We start from the raw sequence: 18,026 nt of genomic DNA on the forward strand, positions 1-18,026 counted from the left end.
TCTCCAAAAACCCATATTGAAAACGTTAAGTCATGGGAACTCCCCCCATGGTCCAGTGGCTAAGACTCCATGATCCCAATACAGGGGCCCTGGGTTAGATCCCTGGTCAGGTGACTGGCTTCCACTTGGCACAACTAAGACCCAGCACAGCCAGATAGATAGATTTTAAAGAACAATTTATGTGATACCAGATTGATAGTCTTACTGTGTAATCATCCAACAGAAAGAAAACAAATCCTCTCCTGAAGAGCACATTTTAAACAACCTTTAAAATTCCCATAAATAAAGTTTCAAGGAAAACGAGTGTGCAGAACAAAATCATAAAACACATAAGTCTTAATGAACATGGTTTAGCATTAAAAAAAAACAGATCTCAGCAGAAACTCAAACCCTTTGATTTTGGATATTACACATACTGGAATGATCAGATACAGACTATATAATTAGAATGTTTAAAAGAAGGAAGCTACTGGAAATTCCCTGGTGGTCAGTGATTAGGACTCTGAGCTTTCACTGCAACAGGCCCGGGTTCAATCTGGTTGTGGTGGGATGGCCAGAAGAAGAAGGAAGGTACTGAAAGGATTGGAGGAGAAGATGGCCACCCACTCCATCATTCTTGTCTGGAAAATTCTGTGGACAGAGGAGATAGCTACAGTCCATGGGATTGCAAAGAATTGGACACAATTGAGCAGCTGAGTGCACACACACACTGAAAGGATGGTCAGAAAACAAAACATTGATCGGATAGATTTGAGGAAAGAACCAAAAGGAACTTCTGAAATGAAAATGTAGAAGGAACTTAGAGACTTACTGTACAAGTTGAATGCATCTTAGAATCAGCTGAAGAGAGAATTGATGAACTGGAAGAAAAATCTCAAATTGCTCAGAATATAATCTCTCAGGAAGACAAAGATGTGGGAAATAAGAAAGAAAGATTGATACAAAGAGAGGTGGGATACAGGATTAGAAGGTATAGAATATTTTATCGGCATTCCAGAGGAAGTAATAGAGAAGTTGGTGGAGAGCAAATTTGAAGAGGTAAATGACTAAACATTGTGCAGAATTGATGAAAGATGCATCAGATTTCAAAGAGTTCAGTGAACTCCAAGTAGAATAATAAAGAATTCCACACTTAGGCTTATGATTGCAAAACACCATTGACAAGGGTTAAGCACCAGAGTTGAAAGAGAGATTAGGAATGACAGCTAGACTAGTGACTGAATTCTAATCCGTCACTAGTGCAAAACAAGGCAGTGGGGCAGTGGCTAAGACTCCATGCTCCCAATACAGCAGCCCTGGGTTTGATCCCTAGTCTTTAATGTGCGGAAGAGGAATTATGTGCCTAGAGAGATTTCTGTATACAGCAAAAGTAGAAGATAGAAATAAAGGTATTTTTTGAGAAACCACAACTGGAGAGTTTACTAAAAAAAAAAGTTCTGAATGATGTTCTTGGGGAAGAAGGAAAATGATCCAGAAGAAATGTCTGAAATGCAAAAAAAGAATGATGATCAAAGATAATTGGTCAAAACTTATAGAAATTTAAATAAACATTGAGTATATGTTACATATATGCAGGCACAAAGGGCACAAAATTATCTTTGATGATAATGCACTAGCAGGGAATTCCCCACTGACATTTATGCTCTGATTTGAAAAATCCTTAATGGATGTAATAAATCTTTTTCAGTTTCATATTTTTTATGACTTAGACTTAAGGCAGCATTTTTTTAAAATTATTTTTCAATTGAAGAATAATTGCTTTATAGAATTTTGTTGTTTGCTGTCAAACATCAACAAGGCAACATTTTAGTGAATGCTTTGATTTTTTTTTTTTTTTTTTTAAATTTATTATGTATTTGCTCCAGGTCTTAGTTGAGGCACTTGGGATCTTTGATCCTCACTGCAGCATGTGGGGTCTTTAGTTGTGGCATGTAGAATCTAGCTCCCCAACCAGGGATTGAACTCAGGCCCCTGCACTAGGAGCGCAGAGCCTTAACCACCAGAGAAGTCCTGTGAATGATTTATTAATGAAATGCTTTATGAAGGAAAAATACCCCGATCTAGTTTTTGTAGCAGATCGTGTTTCCTCCTAGCCCATGTCCACATGTTTATGTGGTTTTTTACAATTGTAATAATCTGTGACTTGTAATCATTGTAGGTTAATACAGACTCCATACTTAATCTCTGTATTTCTTTAGTTGGATATGTTATTTCTCATATAATAGGATAACATGTAAGAGGGAAATATCAGTACTTACAGATTGTCTTCAGAAGTCAGTGAGTTCATAGATGTGTTCAGTATAACGCCTAGCCCAGAGAATTGCTTAACATGTTTGCTTTTGTTACTGTGGTGGAGATGTTTTTTCTATTCCATTGTGTGAAATCACTTTCCATTTTGATATTTTTCACAATTTATCAATACAATATTTGACGTGTCATGGTTTAATAGATAGCAATTTTTTGTGATGTATTAATACCCCCCTTTAGATTTAATAAATGTGGTAGTGTATCTTTACAGCTTTGTTGAGGTGTTTCTTTTTTATTTATTTTATTTATTTTTGACTGTTCTTGAGTTTTCACTGCTGCACAGACTCTGGTTGTGGTGAGAGGGAGCTAGTCTCTAGCTGCAGGGCCCCGGCTTGCTTTGCATTGCAGTGCTTGTCTGGTTGTAGTCTCTAGCTGCAGGGCCCTGGCTCACATTGCAGCGCTTGTCGTGTTGCAGAGCACTGGCCTCAGGGCTTGTGGGCTCAGTACTTGCAGCTCCCGTGCTCGAGAGCACAGGCTCAGTAGTCATGGCCCTTGCGCTTAGTTGCTCCTCAGCGTGGGATCTTCCCAGATCAGGAGTCAAACTTGTGTCTCCTGCTTTGGCAGGCAGATTCTTTACCACTGAACCACCAGGGAAGCTCTGTGGGTTTTTTTTTGACTTATCCACATGGCTTGGGGAATGTCAGTTCCCTGACCAGGGATTGAACCTGGGCCCTGGCAGTGAACGAAACGTGCCAAGTCCTAACCACTAGACTGCCAGGGGATTCCCTGTGTCTAGTGAGTGTGTTTTAATTTCCTGTTTTGCTCCTTTGTTTGACTTTGAGTTATTTACAGTTCTTGGCTCTTATAAATAATACTAGAATGTGGGAAGCTAAGTTGCACCATTTTATAGTCTTCAGTGTAATAATGAGTTTGGAAATTTTATGCCAAGGTAGGAATTATTTTTAAGTGCTTTGCTAATCTAATAAGCATAAAATGGTACTTTATTTTCCTATTTGTGTGCATTTGTGAGTTTTTTTTAGAATTTCATTTTCCTAGTCTTTATTTTCAGTTTTTTGTTGTTTATTGCAGTTTTGTATTATTCTGTAATCAACCATTCTCCTTGTGATTTGTATTGGCTTCTTTAAAGCTAATTTTCTGTGACATAATTTACATTTATGTAAATAGGTAACTTTGAACATACCTCACAGTTATTTTGATTAATGCATTAGTGTTTGCGAAGTATTCTTTTGAGGGTGAGACAGCCAAATTACTTTTATTCAAAACAAACATGCTTCGTAAAAAAGAATATGGAGTATTTATACGTATCAATTGCTTTTCATTGTTAATATTTAGTTCTTAAAATAAGGAATTCTTTTTTTTTAAGCAGACCACCTTGGGCCTCTTTGTTTGGCTGCATTGGGTCTTAGCTGCGGCTCGCAAGATCTTTCACTGCAGCGCTCAGACTCTAGTTGCGGCTTATGGGCTCTCAAGTTGTGGCCCCAGGCTTAGTTGCCCCACAACGTGTGGGATTCCAGTTCCCCCATCAGGGATCGAACCCCTGTTCCCTACATTGCCTGGTGGATTCTTAACCATCGGACCACCAGGGAAGTCTCTAAAATAGGGAATTCTTACCTCAATTTATAGTTGAGAAAATTGAATTAAGAAATTTCCCCACAATCACACGATTGTTAATGTTAGAGCTGGGTTTTGCATATGTGATTCTAGAGCCCCAGCTCTTGCATGTAGTTGTCTATAATTGTTACCTGTTTTGCTTTACTAAAGCCGCAGCCGTTCTATTAGTTAAGGGTATTTCTAGTGGATACATGGCTTCTCTACTGTATGTTTTTCGTGTAAAGGTTTTATTCATGAAATGAATTTTTTACTCTTTTATTGTGTTTATCAAGATTTAAGAGTTTGATTTTTCTGAGAACCATAGTCTTTATTATTTGCCATTTTGGAGGGTAGGGACATAATTGGTATTTTCAGAATTGAGTAAAAGGAGAGGAGGCAAGTATGTATTAATAAATAAATTTTCTTCTGTCAAAATGCTTAACACAAAATTAAATGTTGTTCCCATGGCAGGAAGGCTAGGCTGTCACAAACTCTTCACGGTTCTTTTCTGCCATCAGTCAGAAATTAAGCTATACTTAAAATTCCCAAATCACATTCAGTCCCTTCTGCTCCAAAGGCTAAGTGGTGAGAGGCTACTGCCTTGGTGAATGCAGGAAGAGGATGTATTGTCTGTAGAGAATTTTAAAATAATAATAAAATTGACTAAAAGCCAGATGCTTATATACAGTTCTAAACAGCATCAGTGGTAAAATAATGTCCACTAACACCAACATTTCAAGGCCCAGCCCTGTTCCCAAGATGCAAATGAACCTTGACATGGAAAAGGGCATTGTGTCTGGGCATTCTCCTTTTTTCCAGATTGGATTTCAGTTGATATGTGAAAGGAATCCAAAGATACGTGCAAGCTGTGGAGTATAATTAAACGATGTTTCATTGGTTCATACATTCAAGTTATGTTAGCCATGTTAGTTGCAAAGTATGGAAACTCACTCAAAGTGAAAAATCAGTTTATTAGATTCAAGGGTGCAGGGGAATTTCATGGTACATAATTACAGGAAGTACAGTTAGGTCTGTCAGAAGTTGAGTCTTCTCAGCAACTCTAAGGCTCTTCAATTCTTCTATCCAGAGTTCTGCTTTGGTTGGTTATATTTTGGTGTTGGTGATACTTACAGGCTGTTTCATGCCTCTACCTAAACCGCATGAGTCAAGGTCAGTTGTAAGAACTCTAAGTAGACAGAATTTATGACAATGTCCTGATAAATGGCTCAGTGTGTGCCAATTATTTTTTTATGAAAATCAAATCCCCAGTATCTGCAGGTCATAAAGCTTCCTTGCTGTACCTTCTGGTACTTGCCATCCAGGAGAGGGGCCTGCAGTTGAGAAGACAAAAGTAACTTTCTGAAAAAGGAGTGAATTCTATGGAGGATCATTAGTGTACTTGAGAAGGATCAGCCCTGTTGTTTGATTGAATGTGATGAGAAAAATGTATTTGTGCATCCTGCTTCCTCTCCTTCCACCTCTTGAATACTCTTGTCTCTCACCCCTCGCCCCATGATCCATTTCTGCTTTGTATGTGTGTGTGTGTGTGTGAGGGAGAGAGAGAGAGAGATTAGGTGATGTATGCAAATGATCACTTTAGGTGGTAATATGTTAAATAATTGTTTTAGACATTAAGAATATACACTTAAGGGACAGATGGAATAATGCATTCTAATGTAAGGCAGAATGCTGGTTTTGACTTGAAAAAAAGTTTCCACTTATAGAATCATTCAGACTTGAAGGTCTCTTTCACAAGTTAGATGGCAATAAAAATTTACTCTGAAAAATTGCTCTTGATAACACAAATGGCCAAGATAATGGTGCATAGTTTTAACTATAATATTTGCAAGTGGGTTGGGGTAAAGCAGTATATCTATATTAATAGTATTTTATGGAGATGTTTTTATTGTATAGGTAGCTAAATTTTATATATAAACATTTCAGGTTCATCTGCTTAAAAGGTTTATAGTTCACGTTGAGCCAAAAACTTTAAAATATTGTTTATTTAATCTAAATTTGTAATTTTAATGCACTAACCTTTAAAATTTACAAATGAATCCTATGATTATTTAGCAGGTGACATCTAAAGGAACTGGTTTAAATCCTAATGCCAAAGTATGGCAAGAAATACCTCCGGGAAATACTGATGCTACGCCAGTAGCTCATGGAACTGAAAGCTCTTGGCATGAAACAGCAGCTACATCAGGGTCTCTTCCTGAGGGTAAGTCCTAAACATTTCATCAGAATGCATCACAGTTTGGTTAAACATTTGACCAACCAGTTTGTAGAACTTTGGGGTACGTCCTTTGATTATTTGATAAGATATATTTATAAATGTTTAACGTGTAGTTTGTATACCATTCTCATTTATATCCAGGATGAATAGATTGTCACTAATTTCAGAGAGCAGCTGTATCTTTGGGTTCAGTTTTTAACCCATGTATAATATGGTATTTTTAAATTAGTTTTGATCTACCGTCATTGACAGTGCTGTTTACTCACTATTTGATCTTGGGCAGATGATTTAACCTTTCCATGCCTGTTGCCTTCATCTGTAAAACATTGGCAATAATAGTTTGGCATTGGATTTTCTGAGAATTAAGTAAATAATGTATGTGAAGCTGTCATATATATAGTACTGTGTAAGTCTGGGCTTTTTTTTTTTTTAAGTTTATTTATTTGGCTGCATGTGGGCTCTAGAGTGTGCAGGTTTCAGTAATTAAGGCAAGTGGGATGTGGGATCCCGTGTAGGATCTTTCTGGACCAGGGATTGAACCCATGTCCCCTGCATTGGCAGGCAGATTCTTAACCACTGGACCACCAGGGAAGTCCTTAAGCTATTTTTAATCCTTTTTTTTTTTTACTTTATTTGGCTGCACTGGGTCTTAGTTGCCACATATGGGATCTTTAGTTTCAGCATGTGGGATCTAGTTCGCTGACCAGGGATTAAACCTGGGTCCCCTGCATTGGGAGTGCGGAGTATTAACCACTGGACCACCAGGGAAGCTCCAGTTGTTAATCATTTTAGCTTATTTGTAATGGTCAAGCTTACGTCCTGTCGAAGACAGTCTTACTTAAAACTATATGGACATTTTCCCAGTTGATAGAATTCTTTGAGATCTTGTTATAGAAGACAGGTGCCCAGAGTACCTAAAGATAGGATTTTAAAGAATTACTATTTACTTTCAGTATGTTTTTTTTAATACAGGTAATAGAGAACTTGCAGATGATATGTGTAAGGAATATGAAGTAATGTATTCATCTTGTGAAACCACAAGAAATATTACAGGCATTGAAGAATCAACTGATGGAATGATTTTGGGGCCAGAAGATCTGAATTATCAAATATATGATGTTTCTGGTAAACTTTATGATTTTATTGGTAAAATAAGAATGCAGTGTGCTAGTCTTTTCCTTCTTCCAGTCTGTCATTATTCTAGTAAATAGTAGCATTGATCAGCCTATTTTATTATTTCAAAAGAAGTTTATATTAATGGGATATTAAGCAGTTTTTACAAGTAAAATGATCAAATATGAATACTGTAATTTTAAAAATGTTTATTTTAAAGATCTTATTAAAAGAAAGTGTGAAGTTAACGATGAAAGGAGAAAGCAGTCAACATAGTTAAAAGAGAGCTAAATTAGTCTTTCAGAGACTCCAGGTTTCTTGGTCTGTTAGTGGGACTTGACAGAACTTGTCATCGCAAGCTCTGTCAATTTTCCCATCACTTGTGTCAAGGAGAAATGCATTTTAAATGGGATTAATTTTGAGATTATATATGTGTGTTGTTTGTATATGTGTATGGGATTAATTTTGAGAAAAGGGTTGTGTTAAATCATAGTTCTGTTGTAGTTCAATTTGTGAGATAGTCGTTTTTTTTCCCCCCTCCACATTCATTTGTTGGCATAGGTTAGCAGTTGCTTGGATTTAAAATGGATGAAATTTAAAGGAAACTAAAAATAGACCATAGACCCTCATTACCTACCTTTGTTTCTCTAATTTCCAAACAGTCTCTTTGGAAAATAAGTGAAATAGGGAGTAGGCATTTCCATCACTGCTTAGTTGCTGACATTTAGTTCAGTTGCTCAGTCATGTCCAACTCTTTGCTACCCCATGGACTGCAGCACACCAGGCTTCTCTGTCCATCACTAACTCCTGGAGCCTGCTCAAACTCATGTCCTTTGAGTCAGTATGCCATCCAACCATCTCATCCTCTGTTGTCCCCTTCTCCACCTGCCTTCAATCTTTCCCAGCATCAGGGTCTTTTCAAATGAGTCAGTTCTTCATATCAGGTGGACAAAATATTGGAGCTTCAGCATCAGTCCTTCCAATGAATATTCAGGACTGATTTCCTTTACTTTTGCTAACATTAGTCAGCAGATTTGGAAAATTCAGCATTGGCCACAGGACTGGAAAAGGTCCGTTTTCATTCCAATTCCAAAGAAAGGAAATGCCAAAGAATGCTCAAACTATCCCGCAATTGCACTCATCTCACACTCTAGCAAAGTAATGCTCAAAATTCTCCAAGCCAGGCTTCAGCAGTACATGAACCATGAAATTCCAGATGTTCAAGCTGGATTTAGAAAAGGCAGAGGAACCAGAGATCAAATTGCCAACATCCGCTGGATCATCAAAAAAGCAAGAGAGTTCCAGAAAAACATCTACTTCTGCTTTATTGACTATGCCAAAGCACTGTGTGGATCATAACAAACTGTGGAAAATTCTTGAAGAGATGGGAATACCAGACCATCTGACCTGCCTCCTGAGAAACCTGTATGCAGGTCAAGAAGCAACAGTTAGAACTGGACATGGAACAACAGACTGGTTCCAAATCGGGAAAGGAGTACGTCAAGGCTGTATATTGTTACTCTGCTTACTTAACTTATATGTTAATAAGCAGAGTACATCATGAGAAATGCTGGACTGGAGGAAGCACAAGCTGGAATCAAGATTGCCAGGAGAACTATCAATAACCTCAGATATGCAGATGACACCACCCTTATGGCAGAAAGTGAAGATCTAAAGAGCCTTTTGATGAAGGTGAAAGAGGAGAGTGAAAAAGTTGGCTTAAAACTCAACATTCAGAAAACTAAGATCATGGCATCTGGTCCCATCACTTCATGGCAAATAGATGGGGAAACAGTGGAAACAGTGACAGACTTTATTTTTCTGGGCTCCAAAATCACTGCAGATGGTGACTGCAGCCATGAAATTAAAAGACGTTTGCTCCTTAGAAGGAAAGTTATGACCAACCTAGACAGCATATTCAAAAGCAGAGACATTACTTTGCCAACAAAGGTCCGTCTAGTCAAGGCTATGGTTTTTCCAGTAGTCATGTATGGATGTGAGAGTTGGAACTGTAAACAAAGCTGAGCACTGAAGACTTGATGCTTTTGAACTGTGGTGTTGGAGAAGACTCTTGAGAGTCCCTTGGACAGCAAGGAGATCCAACAAGTTCATCCTAAAGGAAATCAGTCCTGAATATTCATTGGAAGGACTGATGCTTTAGCTGAAACTCCAATACTTTGGTCACCTGATGCGAAGAACTGACTCATCTGAAAAGACCCTGATGCTGGGAAAGATTGAAGGCAGGAGGAGAAGGGGACTACAGAGGATTCGATGGTTGGATGGCATCACTGACTCAGTGGACATGAGTTTGAGGAGGCTCCGGGAGTTGGTGATGGACAGGGAGGCCTGGTATGCTGCAGTCCATGGAGTCACAAAGAGTTGGACACGACTGAGCGACTGAGCGGAACTGAACATTAGTCAAGGTCTATAACTTGACTCAAACTTTGTCCTCAGTTTGTTATAAATACCTGAATTAGATTTCTCAGGTCAGCCAGCTTGAAAGTTGATTCCTCAAGTGAAATGGGATGGTATTTCCATATAATAATGAAAGATTGATTAGGTTTTACTCCCTCATGTTGTAAAATACTTAACTACTGGCTACATTTTGAACATAGAGTTGGTTTAAATGAAGTGGCAACCAGTTGAATTTTTAAAGGTTTGCTATAATGATATTGAAAGCTTAAGCATTTTGGTGGATGAATTTTGTGTTAGAAGATTTGCATATACTACGTAGAAATAGAATGCTTTTTATTTTTAATGAAATTAATATCTAACAACATTTTGAGTCTTGCATATAAGACAAAGTAGTGGTAAAATCATGCACAAAGTGTATATTTACATATATCCTATTATCTGTGTATTTAAAGGAAATTAGCCTACTTAATCATTAGTGCTTTTAAAGAAGAGGACATAGCATATGATTTTAGCAAGTGGTGTTTTATGTAAGAATCTAATAAGAACTGATGGTTTTCCAGGCTTTAGTCCTGAAAAGTCATGTTCTGGGTTTAAATAATAGAAAGCATAGAGGGCTGTTAGAGAGTTGGTCCAATCCTTTGGACATTTGAATGCTTTAAATATTCCTAGGAAGATACAGTGCTCTAAAATTAAACAATGAAAAGAATATAAAAAGATAGAAGTAGGTTTTTTTTTTCCTTAAAGAATAGTTGATTTACAGTGTTAACTAATTTCTGCTGTACAGCAAAATACATACATAAATATATGTTCTTTTTATATTCTTTTCCATTATGTTTTATCAGAGAATATTGAATATAATTCCTTGTACTGTACAGTAAGACCGTGTTTATCCATTCTTTATATAATAGATTGCATCTACTAACCCCAAACTCCCAATCCATCTCCCTTCCCCACACACATACACCTTGGGTACCACAGGTCTATTGAGAGAGAGAAATTTAAGGAGTGGGACTCACATCAGATTTACTACCAGTAATACAAATGTGGAGCCATATATATATATATATCCCATTTTGTGTAGTTCCTGTCTTCAAATTTAGATTACTATTACTTTAGTACTTTGAGTTTTCATTAAAGGAATAAGTAGTTATCACATTTTTTAAGTTTTGACGACTGTGTTTTACAAAGTGGTATTCAGGTGCTTTTAGTATTACTGCTGATTTGTTAATTTGTTAGTTGCTTGATTAAAATATATAATTTTAAAACTGAAATGAAATCTGTCTAAACAAACAAGAATAGATAAGTTGAAAGTATTTATTAGACCATGTGTAAAAGAGTAAAAAAAAAAGTTTTCTGGTGATTTTAATTTGTGCATACTTCATGGCTTATTCTTAAAACAATATGTAGAATTTACTACCTGTGGTAATTAGGTGTTAACTTTTTCTCTCTTGTTTTCTACCATCAGGGGAAAGCAACTCAGCAATTTCTACAGAAGAACTAAAAGAGTGTTTAAAGAAACAATTAGAATTCTGTTTCTCACGGTACACTATCATTTTTTAATTGACATTCTCTTCTTTTGAATTGTTTGATTATGTAAAATACCAATGAAATATTAGACTGGTACAAACATAACTGGTTTCAGACCATGAATTTTAAATCATTATAGCAAGACTCAAACACATGTTTATTAATCAAAATAGGACCCATTACAGTCAACACATTTTTGCCAACAAGAATTAAGTTTATTTAGTCCTGTATTGTAAAAATTTGTGCTTCAGGATTTGACAGACTCTTGGAAAGCATCTTCTGCTTCCTGCTGGTTGTAGAAGCATTTTCGCTGCAAAAAGTTGTCTAGATGTTTGAAGAAGTGGTAGTGAGTTGGCGAGAATCAGGTGAACATGGTGGATGAGGCAAAACTTTGTAGCCCATTTCATTCAACTTTTTAAGGGTTGGTTGTGCAATGTGCAGTCAGGTGATGTGGAAAAGAATTGGGCCCTTTCTGTGGACTAGTGCTGGCTGCAGGAGTTTGCAGTTTTGGTTCATCTCATAGATTTACTGAGCATATTTCTCAGATGTAATGGTTTCACTGGGGTTCAGAAAGCTGTAGTGGATCAGACTGGCAGCAGACAACGAAACAGTGATCATGACTTTTTTAGTGCAAGTTTGGTGCTGCTTTTTGGTCCAGCCACTGAGCTGGTGATCGCCAGTTGTCATATAAAATCCACTTTTCATCACATGTTGCAATCTGATCGAGAAATGATTCATTGTTGCCTACAGTAAGAGAAGATGACCCTTCGAAATGACGATTATTTTGATTTTTGGTCAGCTCACGAGGCACCCACTTACTGAGGTTTTTCACCTTTCCAATTTGCTTCAAGTGCTGAACGGCTGTAGAATGGTCAATGTTGAGTTCTTTGGCAACTTTCTTGTGTAGTTGTAAGAGGATCAGCTTCCATGATTGCTGTCAGTTGGTCACTGTCAACTTCAGGTGGCCGGCCATTGCCCTCCTTGTCTTCAGGGCTCTCTTCCTCATTGCAAAACTTTGTGAACCACCACTGTACTGTACGTTCATTGGCAGTTCCTAGGCCAAATGTGTTGTTGATGTTGCGAGTTGTCTCCACTGCTTTACAACCCATTTTGAACCCAAGAAAATCTCTCGAGTTTGCATTTTGTCTAACATCGTTTCCATAGTCTAAAATAAATCTAAAATACACGGCAAATAAAAAGTCATTGGCAAGAAAATATAAAGCAAGAAATGTGCATTAAAATGATGTATAACATAACCACATTTAATAATGTGTTCCAATATCAAATGGCGGAGTTCAACAGTGTAAAACCACAGTTACTTTTGCACCAACCTAATAGAATGGAAAATGGGTTTTTTAATTTCCTTTGGTAATGTATTTTGGTATCATTCTGCAGTATATTTCTTAACTAGATTTAAAGATGTAGTCTCCAATTGAATATGTAAAGGATCTATTCTCAGTAGAAAAAATAATGAAATTTCAGTTGGATATTTTTCCTATAATCATATTCATTTTTAGGGTTCTTAAGTTATCTCTTAATTATAGTTGTAGTAGTTTGCTCTTACAACGTTTGATCATGGAGTTCTTTTTTTAATAAGATGACTTAATAAGATTGTTTGATAAGATGGGTATAGAATTTTTTTCTTTTTATTTATAAGGGTATAGAATTTATATTACCAATTATTTCTTAGAAAAGGCAAACATTTTAAGATGTCTTGTTTACAGATAAGAATTCAGAATTATGTAGGTATATTTATAGCTTAGATGTATAAAATTTCAATTCGTAGAACTTCTCCTTCCAGAAGAGATACAAGTTGGATATGCTTGCAATGTAATGTCTTCTGTTTTTCAGAGGAGGACTAGTAAACCAGTTTTTTAAGCTAGCGACTTGGATTTTGTTAGACATGTTTATTTCTTTATATAGAATACACATTGACTTGGGTTTAATTGATTCATCTTGAATATCTGCCTTTTCTTCTCCTTTTTATTCTTTGCCTTGGTAGTCTAGTATAGGCCCTAGTTCTATAAAAGACCTGTGGCTTTTCTCTAGTCATTTGCGCCTGTGATGCAATTCATTTTGTGTAACATACTTACCGTAGTTATTTTAAAATCTTTGCCTACTAACTGGATCATTTGTTTGCCTATATTTCTTGAGTTTTTTTCCTCTTAATTCTCTATTCATAACTTACTTTTTGCATGTATTACGCATTTTGATTATAATTTGGACACTACATATGCTGGCCACACCATATAAAAAGAAACTAGAAGCTGCAAGTGCCATAATTTTTCTCTCTAGACAAGGTTTGAGCTTTCTTCTGGTTGGCAGTAGCAGATTGATTTCTTTAAACTAGTCAGGAATTGAGCTGAGTCAGGGCTGAGCAGCCATTTTAAATCAACTCGATCTACCTCTGATTTATCTCTGTTCTTTTGTCATGACCCTCTTAGGCTTTTGATTTGGAAATGCAGTTTTCTCTTAGCTCAGTCGTGAAACACCAAGGGAGATTTAGTTCCGTTGTTCAGAGATTTGAGATGAGCTCTTTAGCCTCTTATTTTGTACAGCTTCAAAATTTGGCAGATGTCTTATCAAGAAGACCTATCTTAGGTTTGATGCAAGGTTCCTTCTTCCACTGGGACTGCCACAGGACCACAGAGATTCTACTCTGCTTTTTCAGCCTGGCTCCCAGCCTCCCATTTCCTCCTTAGAACTCAATAAATGTCATATGGAGGAAAATTAGCTGGGTGTTGGAGGCTCCTAACCCTAACCCTGTGCAAATGCCTGAGATAGAGCCCTGCTAGTTTCCTTCTGGTCCAGGATCAGCACATACCCTCAGAAAAGAAACATCATCTTCCTGGAATTTCATTTTGTCCCTGTAGCTTCCACAGCTCTCCTTATCACCAAAAACATGACTTTTTGGTAATCTACCCAAGCTTTTTTAGTTGTTGCAACATGAGCTGTAGCTTATCATGATCTGCCACATGCTACTCAGAACTACAAAACAGTTCAAACTGGCTGGGCATTTAAGATTTGTAGCTCAGCAAACTTGCCACTGAGACATACTAGATTTAGTCATGAACATATTAGGTATTAGGTCCTATCTCTTCATGGCAAATAGATGGGGGGAAAGTGAAAACTGTCAGATTTCATTTTCTTGGGCTCCAAAATCAATGCGGATGGTGACTACATTCACGAAATTAGAAGACGCTTGCTCCTTGGAAGAAAAGCTGTGACAAATCCAGATAGTGTATTAAAAAGCAGAGACATCATTTTGCTGACAGTGGTCTGAAAAAGCTATGGTTTTTCCAGTAGTCGTGTATGTATGTGAGATTTGGACCATGAAGGCTGAGCAGCGAAGAATTGATGCTTTTGAACTGGTGCTGAAGAAGACTCTTGAGAATCCCTTGGACAGCAAGGAGATCAAACCAGTCTTTCCTAAAGGAAATCAACACTGAACATTCATTGGAAGGACTGGTGCTGAAGCTCCAATACTTTGGCCACCTGATTGGAAGAGCCGATTCATTGGAAAAGACGCTGATGCTGGGAAAGATTGAGGGCAAGAGGAGAAGGGGACGACAGAGGATGAGATGGTTGGATGGCATCACTGACTCAGAGGACATGAGTTTGAGGAAATTCTGGGAGATAGTGAAGGACAGGGAAGACTGGAGTGCTACAGTTCGTGGAGTCACAGAGTCAGACACAACTGAGCGACTGAACAATATTAGGTATTAGTCGTAATCCTAGATGTTATATATCTATTATTTGACATAACTTCTGACAAGGTACGGTTTCTTTAAGGGTGTGCCATTCTGTTTTATAAGAATAGACCTGCTGAAAGTCTCAGTTGATGTAGAATACAGTCTTTTAGTTGTACTCATGTTTATAGTAGTCTTGTTTTCAGATTCTTAAGGAATAAGACAGTATGTTCTAATGTCCTTTCTTTTGTGCTGAAGTGAATTTGTCATTGTTATCCTCTGTATTCTTCCCCCCCCAGACAAATAACCGCTATTTGTTGACAGTTATAACCTTAAAGTAATTAATACTCTATTTTAGTATAATTTTTAATATATTAATTTTATTAAATAATAAAATGATTTATTTAATATTTATTAATAAAATTTTAATGTTTATTTGATTATTTTGGTTTGCGTGTGTCTTTGTTGCTGCACATGGACTTTCCCTAGTTGCGGCAGGTGGGGGCTCCTCTTTGTTGCAGTGCGTGGCTTTCCCATTGTGGTGCCTTCTTGTTGCGAAGCACAGGCTCTGGAGCACAGGCTTCAGTAGTGACAGCACTCGGGCTCAGTAGTTGTGGTTGCGTGGGCTTAGTTGCTCCACAGCATGTGGGATCTTTGCAGACCAGGGATCGAACCCATGTCCCCTGCATTAGCAAGCAGATTCTTATCCGCTGTACCACCAGGGAAGTCCAATTTTAGTATAATTTGAATGTAAAGGCCTTGACCCTCCCTACTCTTTGCCAGGCACTAAGTCTTCCCAGGTGTCATTAGTGGTGAAAGAACCCGAATGCCAATGTGGGAGACATAATAGAAGCAGGTTCGATCCCTGGGTTGGGAAGATCCCCTGGAGGAAGGCTTGCCAACCCACTCTAGTATTCTTGCCTGGAGAATCCCCTTGGACAGAGGAGCCTGGTGGGCTGCAGTCCAAACAGTTGCAACGAGTGGGCTTCCTTGCTAGCTTAGCTGGTAAAGAATCTGCCTGCAATGCAGGAGACCCCAGTTCGATTCCTGGGTCAGGAAGATCCCCTGGAGAAGGGATAGGCTACTCACTGCAGTATTCTTGGGCTTCCCTGGTGGCCCTGATGGTAAAGAATTCACCTGCAATGTGGGATGGATAAAAGTAGAGCTGAGTAAGCAAGGGAGGAGTTGAAACAGGAGTGCTTGGGTGGTTTTAGTTTTAAATAGGGTCGTTATTGAGACGATTTTTAAGCAAAGATTTCTAGCTATCTATAACCATACTGTTCCAAAGGTTTGATGTAAATTATAAGGCAATTTGATTCTCCTTCAGTTTGTTGTTAAACAGGATTTTATGTGTAAGATAGTGTGTGTTTTCCTTTTTAAAAAATGAGACAGAATCTTTTGTCTTAATTTAAAATGATTTAAATTTGTTATTTTAGCTTTATTATTTAAATTTAAAAGTCAAATGTGCCTATTGAAAATGAAAAACATTAAAAAATTTAAAATCCCTCATGATCCAACTCATGGCTTACACTATATTCTCCATATACATGTTCTGACATCAGTGATAAAGTATGATGATGGAACAAAACTGTATGTAATGTTTTGTGATACACTTTAAGCCTTTTTGTATATCAGTATAATTTGATAAGCTCCCTTGTTCAAAACTGTTGGACCCAGTGTATTTAGGGATTCAGAAACTTGCCAGAAGTTGTTAAAATGTATTTGTTGCATATTATGTATTTTCATAGTTTACCTTGTTATTTCTAATGGCATAATTTTGTTTTCCTACATTTAGTGATAAAAGTAAATAAGGCGTCTCTTTTCTTTAGGTGCTTTTTAAAGTTTGTTTGCTTTATAGGACTGTACTTCTCTTATTCCTTTCAGAGAAAATTTGTCAAAGGATCTTTACCTGATATCTCAAATGGACAGTGATCAGTTCATCCCAATTTGGACAGTTGCTAACATGGAAGAAATTAAAAAACTGACCACAGACCCTGACCTAATTCTTGAAGTTTTGAGATGTATGTAAATCATACCCTTTACTTTACTTTTAAAATAAAAAATTAAATATTCCTTTGATTTCTGATCGTATAGGAAATTGTTTTTAACTCCATGTTTTTTGTTATTCTGTGCTAATAATTTTTCTGTTTTTATTGACTGATACATATCTATATCAGTTCTGTACCTTGGTTGTTCATCCTGATACCCATTTACTCATTTAATTATAGGCAATTAAACCTCAGTTTTTTTGGCTGTTAAAATGCTTTATGTATTGTTATCCCACCCTCTAAAGCAATGTGTTTCTTGAACAACAGTAAGAAGTAAACTTCATGGCATAACCTGATATACACACTACATACACAGAACTGAAATGTTAATTATGTAGATTAGTACTGAATGCTTGAAATGAGTTCATTTCTTTTATTCTGAATTTGTTTTTACAACCTGTTAGAGAGTTGCGAACTCCAGTTTAACAAACGCTGCTCTAAAGTTTGGTAAAGAGTTTATATTTTTAGATTGAGGTGTAAGAATTTTTGGTGGTAATTGTGTCTTACATCAGCATTTCTTGGCAACCTCTCTCGTATGGGTTTTGTTAACTACTTGAGTAAAGACAGATCTTCACTTTTATATGAAATTTGTTTGAGATGTTTAAAAGTTAAATACAAAAAGTCCAATATAGTTTTACATAGGAGTAGGGATTTCCATTCTCAGAGGAATAAAGATATTTATTAAATCTCTGATCACTTGGAAAGATACTTTCTTAAAATGACCCAGTCTTGTCAACATTTAAAGAATTGGCCAAGAGACAGAATTTCGTACCACCAAGGGCTGAAACCTAGGATTTATAAACAAGCCTTCTTCCTTAACAACTGCTTTTATTCTCTCTACTTGCCTGTGCAGGGAGATGTGGAATATTAGGAGGTATTAGAAATAAAAGTTTTGCCTTGTGGTACTACCTTTATTCAGTATTACTCAAAAGCAGCATCTAAAAGGTGGCTTCTGGGTCTCTGTAGTAGTAAGTAAGAGTAAATACGTTAAAATCACAGAAAGTTTGTAATGATTTCTATATAATTCTTGGTTTCAAGTGCTTCTCAGACTTGAAGAAGAATTTCTTCACATGTCAAAGCTTGTTAAACTTACCAGAGTAGTGTTTGGCTAGTGTAGGTACGTTGATTTTACTTGAATTC

General features: G+C 37.0%; 1 protein-coding gene across 10 annotated transcripts in view; it reads left to right on the top strand.

Moving 5' to 3' along the window:
- The window catches only part of LARP4 (La ribonucleoprotein 4), an 81,503-nt gene that overhangs the window by 25,857 nt on the left and 37,620 nt on the right, over positions 1 to 18,026 (top strand). For 8 of the 10 annotated variants that reach the window (XM_055583351.1, XM_055583363.1, XM_055583383.1 and 5 more), the window contains 4 exons: positions 5,932 to 6,079; positions 7,067 to 7,219; positions 11,088 to 11,163; positions 16,723 to 16,859. In XM_055583351.1, coding sequence (XP_055439326.1) covers positions 5,932 to 6,079; positions 7,067 to 7,219; positions 11,088 to 11,163; positions 16,723 to 16,859 — 514 coding nt within the window. The remainder of the gene's footprint in view (positions 1 to 5,931; positions 6,080 to 7,066; positions 7,220 to 11,087; positions 11,164 to 16,722; positions 16,860 to 18,026) is intronic. The other 2 variants (XM_055583388.1, XM_055583357.1) reach the window with 1 other exon arrangement.

The sequence above is a fragment of the Bubalus kerabau genome, chromosome 1, assembly GCF_029407905.1.
Source record: "Bubalus kerabau isolate K-KA32 ecotype Philippines breed swamp buffalo chromosome 1, PCC_UOA_SB_1v2, whole genome shotgun sequence".
Lineage (NCBI taxonomy): Eukaryota > Metazoa > Chordata > Mammalia > Artiodactyla > Bovidae > Bubalus > Bubalus kerabau.